Genomic DNA, 17,627 nt, shown 5'->3' with positions numbered 1-17,627 from the left:
ATGCAAGACTCTACACTTGCCCTTGTTGAATTTCATCAAGTTTCTCCCTGCCCAACTCTCCAGCCTGTCCAGGTCTCGCTGAATGGCAACACAGCCTTCTGGTGTGTCAGCCACTCCTCCCAATTTAGTGTCATCAGCGAACTTGCTGAGGGTACACTCAGTGGTGTCCCAGCACTGGCCCCTGAGGGACTGCACTAGTCACAGTCCTCCAGCTAGATTCTGCCCCACTGACCACAACGCTCTGCTTTCTTCCTTTCAACCAGTTCTTGATCCACCTCACTACCTGATCGTCAAGCCCACACTTCCTTCCTTAGCTTATCTATGAGGATGCTGTGGGAGAGAGTATCAAATGCCTTAATGAAATCAAGAAAAACCACATCTACCACTCTACTATCATCCCTCCACCTAGTCACTTCCTCATAGAAGGCTATAAGGTTGGTCAAGCATGACTTCCCCCTGGTAAAACCATGTTGGCTGTTCTTAATGACCCCCTCATCCTTGATATGCCTAGAGATGGAGTCAAGAATAAGTTGTTCCATCACCTTTCCAGGGATGGAGGTAAGGCTGACTGGTCTATAATTACCTGGGTCCTCCTTCTTGCCCTTCTTATAGACTGGCGTGACATTTGCCATCCTCCAATCCTCAGGCACCTCTCCCGTTTCCCAAGACTGACCAAAGATGATGGAGAGTGGCCTAGGAATAACCTCCGCCAGCTCCCTCAGCACCTGTGGGTGTATTCCACCCGAACCCATTGATTTATAGATGCCCAGATTGCATAGCTGATCCCTAACCCAGTCCTCATCTACCAAAGCAAACTCCTCCTTTGTCCTGACTCCTTCTGAGGCTATAGGAATCTGGGACCCCCGAGGAGAGTCTGCAGGAGTAAAGACAGAGGCAAAGAAGGCATTCAGCACCTCTGCGTTCCTTATATCCTCTGTCTCCAGGGCACCCACCTCGTTCAGCAGTGGGCCTATATTGCCTCTTGAGTTAGTTTTATTCGCTATGTATTTGAAGAAGCCCTTTCTATTGTCCTTAACCCGACTAGCAAGATTAAGTTCCAAGGAGGCCTTAGCTGTCCTAATTGCCTCCCTACATCCTCTAACAACTGTGCTATATTCCTCCCAAGTGGCCACCCCTCTTTCCATAATCCATAGACTCTCTTTTTCCACAAGTTTGCCCAGCAGTTCCTTGTTTAACCACGCTGGTCTCCTAGATCCCTTACTTGATTTCCTGCCCATTGGGACACTCTGATCCTGAGCTTGGAAGAAGTGGTCCTTGAATGCTGATCACCTATCTTGAGCCCCTTTACCACCTAGTACCCTTTCCCGTGAGACTTCCCTTAGCAGTTGATTGAAGAGGCCAAAGTTGGCCCTTAGGAAATCCAGAACTGTGGCCTTGCTAGGTATTCTATTCCTCCCACACAGGATCCTAAACTCCACCATCTCATGGTCACTGCAGCCAAGGCTGCCATTGACCATCACCACTTCAACCAGACCCTCCTTGTTGGTGAGTACTAAGCCTTGGGTGATATGGTTTAGTGTGAGGTGTCCCTGCCCATGGCATGGGGGTTGGAACTAGATGATCTTAAGGTCCTTTCCAACCCTAACTATTCTATGATTCTATGATTTAAATTAAATAGTTACCTACTGGAAAAGCAAAACGACACAATTATACATACAAGTATTTCTGACAGAAACGTACATTTGCGATACAAAATCACTCTCATATATTTGGAATATTATGAAATTTCTTGCAAAGAACACATCTGGTAATTTCCAGATACATCTGCACTGTTTTATTCTTTCCTACAATGATGCTTAGTATTGTTTGTAAACTTCTCTCTTAACATCTAAACCAATTGCGGCAACACACAGAAAGCTGTGAGACACATTTGGGGCAGACCTACAGCACACCTTTGTGCCTCTTCTGGTTAAGGGCAGACTGAAAGTGGCTGCTTTTCCTGAAGAGGTCCAACCTGTCAGTATACCCAAGCTTCCTAGCTCCCAAAATGCTATATTAGATCTACTTAGAAGTGCTCTCTCCATCCTTCAACCACTTGGCTACATAGAAGGAACTTCAGTACCTAAGCATCAGTTGTCACACAGCTGATTTTACCAACAACTAACTGAAAGGTGAAACCATAGGGTTTTGCTGCTTTTCTAGTCTTTCAAAATTTGAAGCAAAGAAAACACTGCAGACAGACCAGTTGCTGAAGTACCACAAGGGATCAAATAGATTTTACCAATGCTAAGGAAATGAAGAACAAAATCTTCTGGAGTTTTAATTTCACCTCTCTTCCCTTTTGAACATGAAAATCAGATTCATTAAAGTTGTCAAAAACTGATGAAATAACACACCACGGAGTCATTGTACACTGGATTTTCCACTACTCTGATTTTCAAATCACAGTTAAAACATAGCAATAAGTACGAGGTATGAAAAAAAGACAAATGGGTCACATTTTGGGGTGTTTTTCTGAAGAATTGAAGGCTATTGCACCAGTTTCACACAAACTCTTCAGGCATTGCTCTGGCTAGATTTTGGATGGAATCTTAATATTGAACACAAAAACAACTGCTGCTTCATTTTTCAACATTACTTTCTGCTTCCAAATGAGCACTTATACCTTCAAGGCTATTGAAAACTACAGTATGTGAACATAAACAGCTCCCGGAACTTACACTGACCATCAGTACAATGCCTTTACCTTTCTTTAACTCTGTTCGGATTCAGGTTGTTTGCTTTTAATACTATCAAGTCCACCCAAAAGTGAATGACACCCCTATCTCTTACCCACACAGATAAGACTGTGCTTACAAAAATGCATAGTATAAGGTCCCCAATCTCTAACAGAGGACATGTATCTTTAAAAGTATCTTTATATCTTAGAAAATGTTAAAAACAAATAAACAAAAAAAGAAAACCCAACTAAAAACTTAAACAAAACCAAAAACCCAAACCCCACTCCATGTGTACAACATTTCAGATCAAAAAATTTTAAAAGCACTCAAAGACTGGGCTAGCCTGAAGTCTTCTAGAATACTGGTATTTATTTTGCAATGAATTATTATTTCCCATGAGAATATGTATGAATGAAGTATCATAATTTGTTATCTATACAAAATCTTATGGCAAATGTCCGCTATATAAAAATCTGTTATGTTTGTGCATGCATACATACATATAAACATGCATATAGTTTTATCTCCTTTCAATCCTTCTGCCCACTTATTATACACAGAATGCCTGTATAGAGAATAGTTGGATAAATGACTGATGATAAAGACAGTATTTGCAGAAGCTTAGATAAAAATGAAAGTAACATTGTGAACCATTTTAGAGGAAAGCAATAAATAGTACTTACAGCTTCCAACTGGTCCATAAGTTTGGATAAAAATTTACGGCATTCTGGGGTTTTACTATCAATCTTCATCCCTGTTTGCATTGCATACAAACGACCTTTAAAGGAGAGAAAATACACAAAAATCTAGAAGTGATTATCTAAGGCAAAACCCATAGGCAAAAAAAGCAATGCCTCCCCCAACAAATCTGAAAAGACAAAATAATTTTGTATTTTAACTACATACTACTGCAGTACTAGTGAGCAATGACAATGAAATCTAGATATATTCAGTCTTGCAGAGATACTAAGAGATATTTTTCTAAGATTTATGCTTTATTTTTCTTAATGAGTATTCCTGCTGATTTCAAATTGATGTTTGTATCACTATTATGCAATATTAAGTGCTTTTGTAAATAATCACCACCCTTGTTTGCAACTCTCAAATGGGAACTTCAAGTCAATTTTTATCCCTAATTATACATGAATAATTTTTGTATGACTTACATACATGCATACAGTATATGAATACATCTCAAAAATGGAACTCCATGTAGCAGAAACCAGTCAGCTGTAAACTCCACTTAATAAATGGAGTTATGCATCTATTATCTCATTTATATGTATACATAGCATCAAAAGACATAAGACACGAACCGGGTCTTTAAATCAGACAACACAGATTTTACTAAACTTTCCTAGCAAATAAAGTCATCAATTTTTTTAAAGGATCGTGACAATTAATGATTAATTATGATTAGTAACTTCTAATTAAAGTTACCTTTTTACTACCAAAAACCTCTGAATTTTAGATAGGCACATGGTGGAATTTTATATGCTTCAGAAAATAGTGGGTAAAATCAAAGAATTATTTACTAGGATTAACATACAGAGAAAGGAAAATGGAACATAAGCATTCAGTAACCAAATACAGGACATTTTTCACAAGAAAGCCATTTTACTAAATCTCACTCTTGACCCTTGAGGGAGTCCTACAAAACACTTCCAAATGCAGAGCTTAAGAAGTGTAAGATGCAACTCTACCAAATATTATCATGGGGTGGTTATCATGGCATACCCCAGTGTCCTTCTCCATGCAGGATACAGAGGTCTGCAAGTGATTCTTACTTGCTTTACAGCTTTAGCATTTCTTTCCTTACATGCCTCAATTCATACACTAGTCTTTTCCCTTCAATAAACAAGAAAATATAACACAGTTGCTTTCAAACCCCTCTTATGCTGATGTCTGCTGCAGAAGAAGGCATTATATGCTCACAAGCTGCCCTTTCCATCTATTATCATTTTGTCTAATAAAATTAGATCGCTAGCTACAAAACTTAACCTAGGTTCTGCTGGTGAGTGTGACAACTCATTTCTCTGGACTTTAAAATTAGTATTTCATGTCCCATATACATTGATTATTCAAAACAGACAAAGTGTACATTCCTTATTTGAGAGTGCAAAGTTGACAAATTTTTGAATGTTAAAACTGTTGGGTTGCCCAATCATTTAAATACTCCCTAAAATAAAAGTACTTGTGCACTTCAACGCTTCTCTACTTCCACATTTACAATTTACAAAACAACCTAGCACCTTTATATTCAAGTTTTCAGTAAAGAACAACCAAGTAAAAGTCAACTCTGAGTGAAACTTCAGGAATGATAAAAGCTAGGGCCAACTACAAGAAGTGGTTTAGTGTGAGGTATCCCTGCCCATGGCAGGGGGTTTGGAACTAGATGGTCTTAAGGTCCTTTCCAACCCTAACTGTTCTATGACTCTATGAAAGACAACAACTTTAACAAGAAAATGCTATGTAGATTCTATGCTATGTAGGTTTCATGAAGTGACAGCACTGATATTAAGCTAACTACTGATATGTACTCTTAAGCCCACCTTATTTATCATAGAATCATAGGATAGTTAGGATTGGAAAGGACCTCAAGATCATCTAGTTCCAACCCCCCTGCCATGGGCAGGGACACCTCACACTAAACCATATCACCCAAGGCTTCATCCAACCTGGTCTTGAACACTGCCAGGGATGGAGCATTCACTACCTCCCTGGGCAACCCATTCCAGTACCTCACCACCCTAACAGTAAAGAATTTCTTCCTTAGATCCAGTCTAAACCTCTGTTGTTTAAGTTTCAACCTGTTACCCCTTATCCTGTCACTACAGTCCCTAATGAATAGTCCCTCCCCAGCATCCCTGTAGGCCCCCTTCAGATACTGGAAGGCTGCTATGAGGTCTCCACGCAGCCTTCTCTTCCCCAGGCTGACCAGCCCCAACTTCAGGATGCTGAGATATTAATATTAAAAATTATGAAATCAGCACATGCGAAGTTTAAAATACATTTCAAAGAAGTCCAAACACAGAAAGTGTCTAAGACAGTCTAATTTAAGTCTACTGTCAATTAAAATACCATCATCATATGATGAGGTGTCAATGCTTGTAGTCTTAAACTGATTCTTAAGTACATACTTGACTGTAACTTCCCTAACACATTTCATGGTATGATTTAATAATGTAAAACTTACGAATTAACTTAGTGGACGCTAGGCCTATGGGCTATCTAGATCAGTTACTTCTTTTGACAGATGCAAATATCAGATAATTTTTTACAGGAAAGCAAATAAATTTTAGACTGTTATGAGTTAGAATGACAAATTCAGAATACCCTTGGTCATTACCGGATATAGATTTATCTTACTTGCTGAAGTATGCATCTTCATATCTTTTCGACAATTAAATAAAGAGAACCCTGTTTCCATATAAACAGAAATCTTTCAAATGTTTAATCATTAAAAAATCTGCTTATTTACAACTTATTCTTCTCTTACTTAGGTCTGGGTTTGGGGTTATTTTTGGTGGGTTTTTTTTGTGGTTTTTTTTTTTGCTTGTTTTTGTTGGGTTTTTTTTACATTCATTTCAAGTATATCCATTTAAATAGTGAAAGAAAAGTAAGGTTTTTCCAGAATATCCAAAGGGGTGTATTTACAGAACTGTTACATCTGTATGCTTTGCAGGCCACCCTACAATGCCAGTCCTTTCCCCTCTGAGGATTTCAGAGACTGAGAAAAACTCAGATTTAGTGGTGGACTTGGCAGTCCTGGGGTAAAGGCTGGACTTGATGATCTTAAAAGGTCTTTTCCACCCTGGTTGCTTCTATGAGTCTATGACCCCTTCAAACACTGCAAAGAATGTTAGCACTTTCCTGCTAACAAAGGACTCTGGGATAAAGGTGCCAAGAGTCCTCAAGTCATCCAAGATCAAAGGGCTACTATCCAAAGCATTAACAGATTGTCAAGAAAACAGCTGCTCTAGCACCAGCAGTTTACAGATATTAGGTGAGACATCCTACAGAAAGAATATTAATGTCACCTGAGCTAAGATTAAATGTGTTCCATCAGTCAGAGCTATTACATCTCTGTGCCACACAGTTGACTATGAGACAGTTACCACCAAACCCAGATTTGTATTAACGTCTATATAAATTGGATAGTAAGATATTTCAGGAAATGTCCTACCTAGTATAAGGTCAAAGCACACTTATGTTACCCTTAAAACACAGTCTACTGCATCTTTAAGAACTTTCAAAAGTTCAGAATTTTTGCACACTGACTTCCTCACATTCAGTAGTGTGTGAAAGGAATGCCTCTAATGAGGCAATCACTGAGGTAAGGTGTAAGCTCTTCCTTCATTCTCAAGTAGGCAGTCACTAAGAATGAAATGTTTGTGAAAACTACCACTGACAAAGCATCAACACCAAGTAGCATTCAGTACCAAAAGAGGATCTGACTCAAATACCATTGATAAAACAACTTGATTGTAATGAAATACAAGAAAACCCACAGGTCATAAAATTCAAACCATATCCTACCAGTCAAAATCTTCTGCAAGGTCAGTTTCAATTGATGAACTGACAATAGAGAAGTAAAGTATATTTCCCACAGTCTGAAACTCACCAGTGATAAACAAGGTTATGTATGTTTAAGTAAACTTATTTACTCAGTGCTGCTGTAGACAAAAAAATGGGGCTTGGGGGTTGAAACCCTCTATCAACAATCATTACACTTATCAAGTACACAGCAAGTTAAATAGTTGATCTGAAATACCTAGGGATTTATCTGGCAAAAGTAGAACAGGATGAGGCAGAAATAATTTGGTATTTGCCTCTACAGACACTACTGAAATAAAAATAATATTATTTTCAATGTTTTGCTTTTGAAATTATCTGCATGAACAGAAATATGTGAGTGAGTCTAAAAGCAGTAAGTAATCCCTTGCCTTATTACAGACAACAGGATGAAGCGTCTACCAACTAGTTCTACTCTTTGCAGTTTTGTGTATTGTTATTACATCTTATTCCTAAGGCAAAGGATCTTCATTTATTTCCAAACACAAGTCTTTCCATGACTGCATATTTTGTCATCCTTCTCTTTGATTCTGAAATGTCCCAAGCGTTCCACCTGAAAACCATCTGTAAAACCATGTTCGCTTGTGTTGGTTTCCATACTACTACCTTTGCTAATTAAGGTGCCAGAAGTCTCTTATCTATCTTTTGTCTTTGTGTGTAGTTTATCCCACAAATATTACTATCATGTATCCTTACTGTAAGATATGCTTTGGTCTAATAAAGAAAATCTATTATATCCTTTTCCTGTCTAACCTGAAGCAACTGGGAGTACTCACTTCATTCCTGAATTTTCAGTAGCATTGAGCAACACACAGTTTTCCTCCATTATTATCACCAGTGAAATTTTAAACTGGCAACTAATGATCAAAGAACTGTTCTCCATGTTTATGTTGACAGGCAATCTCAGCAGCAGAGAACACATAAGCAAGATGCCAAAAGTTTGCCACCTACAACCAAGGTTTTTGTTGAGAAAGCTGAATATAACATGAGTTCAATATTCCCCCTCCCCCATATCTGAAAGAAAACAGAGTTAATTATTTTCATTCCTTCAAATACAGCTGTTCTGGTTTCTGTAATATTGCAAAAGCAGTGGAATGTATTATTACTGTGTTTGTTAAGCCACAAAAACTGCTTTAATGTGAGTGGTTCAATTTCTAATAACCAGGAGTTAATCTCCTGAATGGTATGGACACCACAGAAAGAAATCCTCTTAGCATTCTGTATTACAATTGTGTTATTTCACCTTTTAAAAATATTGTGCTTGAGATGCCATTTTACATTAAAATTATTTCAGAGTTTTCTCTTCTGAAATTCTCTCTATACACTGAAAAATGTTTAAAGTGCCTGTCCATAATGACCACAGTAATATACTGCAAACAACTAGACTCACAGGACCTCTTTGCCTGGTAACTTCTAATAAAACATTTCCTCTGTGAAACACCAAGCTGCTGAAAATTCTGATACAAAGATACAAATAAAACTATACATTGCAGCTGCAAACATTTACAAGTTTTAAAAGCCTAAATGAAGTACTAAAAGAATGTAGATAATCTTGGAAATAAGTGACCTGTAATTCTCATCTGTTTTCATTATTTGTGATGAAAATCTGGAATACCTGGAAACAAACAAATGTATGTAATTACTGTTTCTTTTTCAGCTTGTTCTACGCACTTGGCTTCCTAACAGACACAAATTGTGTATTTTGCCCCCTTTATCCAAGTCAAGTTGCAAAACATTTTTGTGGCTGACAACAGTATTAGTATATGCATAAAGTAAAGCACTAAGGAAGTAAAGGAGGCTACAAGACTTAATGTCGAAAAATTAATTATTAAGTAGAGCTAAAGTCACTTGTAATCTTTTATGCACAAAGACAGAACTGTTTTGCCAATTATTAACTACAAGAGGGTTTGCTCTCAGTTTGCAGGCAGGACATGTATATTCAAATTCATAAAGACTTGGCAAGTAATCATTCTCAGAAAAATGTTTTGCCAAGATAACTACAAAATTTACGTCTTCATTTTTTACTCTTAATCACTCTTCAGCAAATACTACGTGTGGGTGTGCTGGATGGAATTATACAGTGAGCTTTACAGAAACTTCTCTGCTTTTATTTGTCACGTAATACCATGTTATTTTTCCTTTGCTAATACACAGCACAATTTCAGAGAGAGAATTTTGTCTTTAGTATGTGCCAGGCATTCATTCCTAATACACAGTAAGTTATTCCAGATTTATGTTTGGATAACAACTGAAACTCCCCTCACTCCCATTTTAAACTAACTCTCTGCCAAATAAAAATACTGGAAGACAAAAGTTCCAGCCAGCAAGCATGCACAATAGCTTGATTCTATCTTCTAAATTCTGCCCTACTATGCATTTTAAGTTTTCCTTGTCTAACAGGATCAAAAGACTACAGTTCTTTTTCCCCACACATATTTCTCTAGTATAGAGAAAAAAAATTAGGAACTGGAAGATTTTTGGCATTGATAGTAACAGATTACACTAAACAGTAACAAAAACCATTGCCACAAGCCTCAGCCATATTTTGATTCTGATTAAGGGATGAAAGCTTTTTCAGGCCTTAATTTATTACTCATTCTTATTCTACACCTTCCTCTTCCCTTTGTCAAACCACTGACAGAAAAATGTTTGTTAACTGCTTGGCACAGGAAGACAATACGAATGTGAGAAGCAAGGGACAAGAAAACATTAAACTGGATTGCACTCAACTACTGCAAACATTTTCATATAAAAATAAAATTTTCTTGTTTTCGTTACCACTAATGTATCATGCTTCATTCATGTAATTTCTGCATGCAGATCATAAATATGTTATTTCTACATGTCTAAATCCAAACTGTCTGAATTCAAAGACTTTAAAAATTAGATTTAATAGCACTGTCAAACCAGCTCTGAAGGGCCTTATACCTCTCTTCATAATATGTTGATGAAGGAAACTGGCAAAAGGCAAGGTAAGTATTAGGCTGGCAGCATCAAGCCAAAATCTGAAACATTCCAGAGAAAACAAATTACTTTTAAATATTTATTTTCAAGTCACATTAGCTTACAGAAAAAATTGAAGAAAAAAAGTCTGAGGCAAAACTGGGGAGGAGAGAAGAAGACTACATAGAAATTTAATTAAGAAACTCATAACAACAGTAACAAAAGTAGTATCATGACTCCCTCTTCACCTCTACTTATTTTATATTATTCTAAATCCTACAGAGGAAAATCGATTGATAGCAATATATTTCAAGGTTACCTTACATGCTAGACAAACCTGTCAAGTCAAAACTGTCTCAAGTAAAATGTATCTCTTACTTAAAATAACTGGAAATTATAGTACATTACATTAGCATTTGCTATTATTTGAATAACAGCAATTTGTAAACAAATAGGTGAAACAGAATTTGCAGTTACAAAGAAGACTGGTAATTATTAAGGTTAGGTGGCAAAAAAGTAATCTAATAGTATCTATATGAATTCTAGGAAATGATGCCATATTCCACGCAGCGATTCTTCACTGTGCATTTTGGCCTTGTAAAATTTGATTAAGAGATCTGCATGTGGAATTCACAGTTTTCCATGCTTTTGCACAATATTTAAAATAATTTATTTAGTTTAAAACTATTTAAAGTTTTCAAGTCTTGTCTCTATAATCTAATAAAGAAAATTAAATATTTCTAACTGAATCAGACAAAAAAACCACAACACCTTATCTGTATGATTCTATAATTGAGATCTCAAGAAGGCAAAAGGAGAGAAGGAAGCTACTCTAGATTAGTTATGGTCAAGTCCTGTGGGTAAACCAACTTGTAGTGATTAGAGCACAAATCTGAAGTATGCCTGTGGAACACCCTCCAGTTTAACTGGAAGAAACCTATTTCATACTCTTAAAGTCCTCTGAGAGTTGAACCAAAGCACTCTAGATAGGCATAACCATGAGATAAGTTTCCCAAGTGCACTCCTGACCTTAACTGCTAACAGTATCCACAGCTATTAGGAGAATCACTGCCAGCACCTTTAGGGAAGTGATTTTTCCCTTCTACTCAGCACTGGTGTGACACATGTGAAGTACTGGCTCTGGTTCTAGGTATCCAGTATGAGAGACACTGGAAGGACCACAGAGCTGATGAAGGACTAGCAACATCTGTCATACCAGGACAGGCAGAGAACTAGGACTGCTTAGCCTTGAAAAGGCTCAGTGTCTTATCAATGTGAATAAACACCTGATGCAGGAAAGGTGCCAGGAGCGTGCAAAACCGAAGGCAGATCTGTCTTGGTGTCACTTGGTGACTGGACAAGAAGAAGTGGGCAGAAAATTAAATACAGGAAACTACATTTAAACATTAGAAAAATCTACTGTGAGGATACTCACACACTGGAAAAGGCTGGAGAAGCTGTGGAGTCTCTATCTTTGGGGATATTAAAAAACTGCCTGGACACAGTCCTAATCAACCTGCAGTAGTGATCATGCTTAGAGTAGGGGATGGGACCAGCTAATGTACCAAGTTCCCTTCAACCTCAACAAGTCAGTGATTCTGCAAATGAAAATGCTGATATTGATGAATTTCTTCTTTATAAATAACAGCAAACCTGAGGCAGGAAAAGGACAGTTCTGAATTCTACTTCAGAAGTTCAAGTTGAATAAAGATCCACCAAAAAAAAAGCGAAGTCTGTGGTAGAAAAATGCATCTTAATGTATTAACCGTGTACAATTGAACTTTAGGTGTTTCATATGTACCTCAGAAATTACATTTATACAAATATACATACCTCAGAAATTAAGTTTAGTCTCGGGAGCACACTTGTTCTATTTTATGTTCTCATTCCTCCCTCTGTCAGATCTTTGTTTTACATATTACATATGTAATCAAAGCAAGTGCCAAAAGTACTACACAATAGTTAACATAATTTTTAATTTTTGCTTCTACCCAGTTTGCTTTGAGGACTGTTTATATATTTATCACTGTTAGGAGGTTTATATATTTATCACTGTTATTCCAATCACCTTTCACTGTTTTTCTGTTTCTGCAAGCAAACCAGTTTTCCCACTTATAAATCTTTGACACAAATCAGAGCAAAGAAGCTAAGATTGAAGACAGAAAAAAAAAATAGAAGGCAGAGGGGAAAAAAAAGAAATCTTTTTAGTTTATACTCATACCACAATCTAAGCAGGTCTTACAGTACATTATGATATGGATGTCTACTACTTAAATATTTAGCCAATTAACTTATCCTGAGTAAAGAACAGATTAAATCTATTCTTCAGTATGTAATCCCTAACAATAGGCTTTAAATAATTTGTAGTATTAGTAGCGCATAGAACAGTCTCCTGCCACCAGCAATATGAGAATATGGAAAACATATTTCTAGAAACAGATATAAAACCAGTACAGAAAAAAAAACTGTAAAGCTCAGGAATCTGATCTTATTAGATAAGAAATAAGAACATTATTTCATGCATTTCAATTCTACAATGTCCCAGTTAAATTAAGCCAGTAAGTATGTGTGTATGTGAAGTGAAATACAGCAAACACCAGTTACTGTTATTTCCATCAAGACTTCTGAATTGCATACAACTTCTTAATTACTCATTCAAAAATGTAACAAGATACAACCAAAAGTTCAATGAATCGAGAGCTCAATAAAATATTTGTCTGTTATTAGTCCTCTCCTTTGAGGAAGGATCAATACGAAATTAACAGTATTACAGTTGTAAAACTACACAGTAATGGTTCCCCCTCCCCCCCAAGTTCCAAGTCAGGCCATGAACTTTACTTTTCATCTCTTTTTATCTTAATAAATTAAGAAAATAAAGAAGTCTTATAATTGGTATGCAAGTGAGCAGCTTATTTCATAGATGACTGACTAAAGTTGACAGTAAACAAGCCAGTCACATTCAACAGATGTTTTTTTCCAAAAGCTGAATGACTTCTGATTCATTAGGATGTCAACTAGTTGTGGAGGGGGGGAAAAAAAAAAAGAAGTCTTTTGCTTTTATTTTCTGCTTAATCCCACAGAACCAAAAGTGTCAACACCACAGTAAGGCATCTCAGAAGGATTTCTCTGGTCATTTTCTATATCAAGAATTTTAGAATTGTACATTTTCCACACTTTTCTTTTAACAGATCAAGTCTACTGTTCTCATATGAATGTTTTCTTATGTTTAGCAGACTATAAAGCAAAAACCATCACAGCACTGCTTTTCAGAAGTTACTACAATCACAGTTTTTCATATTGCATTCACTGCATATCCAAACCTATGTTAGGATGTTAGATATGACTGAACATGAAGGCTTTTTTGGCAACTCTGGCATTCTTGCAATACTTCTGAATTAGAACATAATGGTCACTAAATAAAGATAAACTACTAATCATCTTTGAAAATAGCTTAGTATCAATACTGAAAGGCTGAAGCAACAGCTATTAAGGAAAATCTTGCTTTAAACACTAAACCAGAAGTTTCTGGAAGACACAACTACCTCTCAAACCCTGCAATTTTTTGAAAAAATAATTTCTGAGTCAAACTGCCTATGACACAGTTAGAGATATAATTTCTTTAGTTATTACACAGGCCAGATATTTTTTTTATCAAAGCCTGCCTCCTTGTGTTCACAGAACAGTATCTCAAAATAGTCAGTTAGACTCATGTAAGTTTTTAAACAAAATAAAGTTACTTTATTGACCATGGATCATTTATTGTCATTTTGCTAGGCCATCAACATAGCACCCTTTATTGGTATTCCCTTATACCTATTGAATGACCTGACCTTTACTGAACCTGAAATGGTTACATACTTACTGACAATGACTAACATATGAAATGTGACAAAAAGAAGCATATGGGGAGGTAAGTATTTTAAAACAAGGTGGTAGGTTACCAGAGTGCTAAACACTTTAATAAAGTATTTAATCTCTTTAAAAGGAGAATTAGTTTGTGAGATCAAGTCTTGTACAACTTAAAAAAAATAAACTTGGTTTCTTCAATTCTCTACAGTTTATGTTCTAAGTAGAACAAATGTTACAACCAAGTAAATTTATGGTACTTACAGTTACAAAGCAAATATATAATTTATTGCTTCAATTAATTGTCCATCTATAACAGTAGTTAGGGCAAACAAAATATAAAGCTACTGAACATATGCTGCTTTGAATTTGAAACCTAAAAATGGAGTTCAGCATAACAGCTTTGTAAGGAATACAGAGCTACCTGAAATAAAACCATTTTTTAATTTTTGCAGTATTTCTAGCAAGTACCACAACTACAAGTGTCTGTGCTGTGTTATGGTGCACAAGCGCACCACTGCTGTTCTTTATCTTTCACCTTGAAAATTATGTGGCAGTTGAAAAAACACAAATCATCCATGCTATAGCTATCCATACTGCGTAAACAAGAAATTAATGTTCACCAAATTACAGTTTCTTTAAATCAACACATGCCAGCAATATCAAAAAAGCAGGAGTCCTGTCTTTGCCCCAGGCCACTGTGTCTTGTTCCTTGTCTTTTTCTGTGTGGGGCACAGCTATGTAAGCAGTAATGTATTGACCTGGTTGAAAAATAGCTTATTGTTGGTTTTCATCATATAGTTAGATCGATGCTTGCTTCTGAAGCACACGAGGGTTGGAAATGAGAGGCCAGAAAAGGACTGTAGTAGCTTCTATAGGTGGCAGTGCTGGTTTATACTAATTTAATGCTTCAAATGAGGTACACAAAAAAAAAAAGAAAAAAAAGATTTAAAATGGTGTATGCAAATAAAATGTGTAACTACTATTCAAATTCCCATCCTTGAGAGCACACTTCTAGCACAAATGGATGCTGAGGAGAGACAAAAATATTAATATGAGCATTAAGTAGCTCCTCCTAAGAATTGTGTTGTTAAGCTCTAGAAAGCAGTGTTTTACCCTGAAAACACACCTTACCAGAGTTTGCTTGTTGCTGATACCCAAATTAGTTTGCGTCACAGCTCTTATTATTAGAAATATACAGATGAAATTGAACTAAAACAAACATAAATCAAAACTTAGCAAACATATACCCATACAGAAACTACTGTGCCATGGAAACATTAGTATTATGACCAAAGCTCCTTTTTTTTAGGAATGGATCACTTTTAACAATATTCCATAGCTATAAACACCTTCTTTTATATGCAAACAGCCTTGTGATGGAACATGCACTGTCCTATCACATGACCTTTCACCAAAGGGTCCCCTCAGCTGGCTTCTGTGTCACACCACCCCTGCTGGTCCCAAGACATGGAGGCTGGTGGAGCAGCCCCAGCACAGAACAAATACCACACTTGTGTTCCAGCACACATCAAGCTTTCTTCACACTATTTTTTCCGCATAACACATCAGAGCAAAGTTACAGAGCTCCTCTAAAACATGTTGCAAAGGTTCAGCAAATAGATATTCACTTTTAGCAAAGTATCTGATGAGAAATATTGTTTTAACTCCACATAAAATCTGTGTTGCTTTCAAAACATTATCTGAAAAGTATTCTTCTCCTTTGTGTATTTAAAAGAACAAGGGATCCAAGCAAGACCTGCCTTGAAAAAGAGGTGTCATTGCTTTTTCCTTTATCTATGATGTATTGAGAAAGGCCTCTAGAATATAGTCTTCACTAAACTCAGTAATGAATCAGATGTGAACTACTCAAACTAAAAAGATATGCAAATTTTCAGGCTCCTTAGGAGAGACTATGCACAGAACTTTACACAAAATAATAATTATTCAACACAGTTCATTTATTTTTCTGTAGACTAACATTAAGTTTCAGAATGGAAAAGACATTAAGAAAAATAGAGAGCAGCCACAAAAACATTTGTTTTAAAATTAAAATTGACTTGTGTTTTGTTGCCTACACTAAATACTAGTATTTTTCTTGTATACCTGGGCAGGGTGTTACATCTGATTAAAAAAACCCCAAAGAAATAAAACCAAAAACCCCTAGGGCAACTTGATTAGCTGGTGCTTTCTGCCACACAAAGTATGATTTGTCCCGTGTTTCTCCTGTAAAAAAAGAGCAAGTACTATTGAAAACATCCGGTGTTCTAATGTGTGTCTGTCTCACTTGTCTGGTGGCACTTCTCCACATTAGGACAGTATTCCTGTCTAACGCATCAAAATTAAAATTACCCTTCTGACACTGAGCTGACAGGGCTTTTTTTTTTTTTCAGTTTTCTGAAACCTGAATTCCATGAGTTCCTCCTTCTAAAGTTCAGACTGCCTTTACAGATTGAACTAGCACTTCTACCTCTATTTTTTATCCAACTCTTTTTGAAGACAATCTATAGCCAAGTAAGCCCACCAAATGACCTCCTTAGATGTCAATGAACAGAAAATAACAAACATTTCCGGTGATCTCCTAGTCTTATGATTTTTTCCAAGTGTTGTGATTAACTGTTACAGAAATTTAAGACTACTAAGAACACACTTGCATTTCTTAATTTGCTGGGGAAAGCCTTTTACAAAGGCTTATAAAACCACCCTAACGACAATTAGCTTAGAAGACATGTTAGCTTGAAAAACCTACATACTGATTTTGAAGAGTTACTGTAAGATTCTGCTGTGTTCCCTTCCGTGAAACAACAACGAAAAAGCACAACCTAGTCTCCCCCTGAAAAGAACCCTGAAGAAGTGACAAGGCCTCACAGAAAATAAAGGAAGCACTATTAAAAGAATTAAATACTCTCAAACCCAAATGTCTACTGAGACACAGGACAGAAAGGTCTTTCCAAGAGGAAAACTCTGAAAAGAAGGTTCTTCAGACTATCCTAATAGAGACAGAGGACTTGTGCGTACAACTATGTAGTCAGGCTGCTGGCATACCCTCAAAGACTGCCAAGAGGCTTAACTGTAAAAATAGCGCAGAATACATAAAAGGCGAGCTGGGGCTCGCGGCTGAAGCGGCAGACGGTTAACGCCCCGCACCGCCCCGAGAGGTGGGGCTTCTCCCCCCTACCCTCTTCTGCGTACATCCCAGGGGCTCTCTGCGGAACCCAGCGAGATAGAGGGACAGACGGAAAAGGACCGGGGGGAGGTGGGGATGAGGGTGGCGGCGGACTGTACCCAGCTGCGGCACAGGGCCGGGGGCCGGGCCGGGCCGGGCTCAGTTCAATTCGGGGGCGGAGGGGCGGTGCTGCGGCCGCCTCACTCACAGTAGTACGCCACCACCGGCTCGCGCTTGTCCAGCTCCTGCGCTGTTCGCAGATGGTGCTGGATGCTCTTGAACTGCGGCGGCAGCGGAGGAAGCGCCGTAGCCGCCATCACGCGGGTGGGCGGGCGACGCGCAGCGGCAACAACGGAGAGACAGAGAACAGGCAGCGGCTCTCTCAACCGGGGCTGGCGCCGACCGCTTCCGCTTCC

General features: G+C 37.5%; 1 protein-coding gene across 3 annotated transcripts in view; it reads right to left on the bottom strand.

Moving 5' to 3' along the window:
- The window catches only part of VTA1 (vesicle trafficking 1), a 40,895-nt gene extending 23,268 nt beyond the window's left edge, over positions 1-17,627 (bottom strand). For 2 of the 3 annotated variants that reach the window (XM_031049824.2, XM_031049825.2), the window contains exons 1-2: positions 17,420-17,627; positions 3,365-3,459 (exon numbers count right to left, since the gene is read on the bottom strand). In XM_031049824.2, coding sequence (XP_030905684.1) covers positions 3,365-3,459; positions 17,420-17,528 — 204 coding nt within the window. In that variant the 5' untranslated portion in view covers positions 17,529-17,627. Of the gene's footprint in view, positions 1-3,364; positions 3,460-17,330 lie in introns of all 3 variants that reach the window. The other variant, XM_031049826.2, reaches the window with a different exon arrangement.

Source organism: Melopsittacus undulatus, chromosome 3, assembly GCF_012275295.1.
Source record: "Melopsittacus undulatus isolate bMelUnd1 chromosome 3, bMelUnd1.mat.Z, whole genome shotgun sequence".
In the NCBI taxonomy this organism is placed as follows: Eukaryota; Metazoa; Chordata; class Aves; order Psittaciformes; family Psittaculidae; genus Melopsittacus; species Melopsittacus undulatus.
The sequence above is the reverse complement of the archived record's forward strand: the minus strand, read 5'-3'. Positions and strand labels throughout refer to the sequence as shown.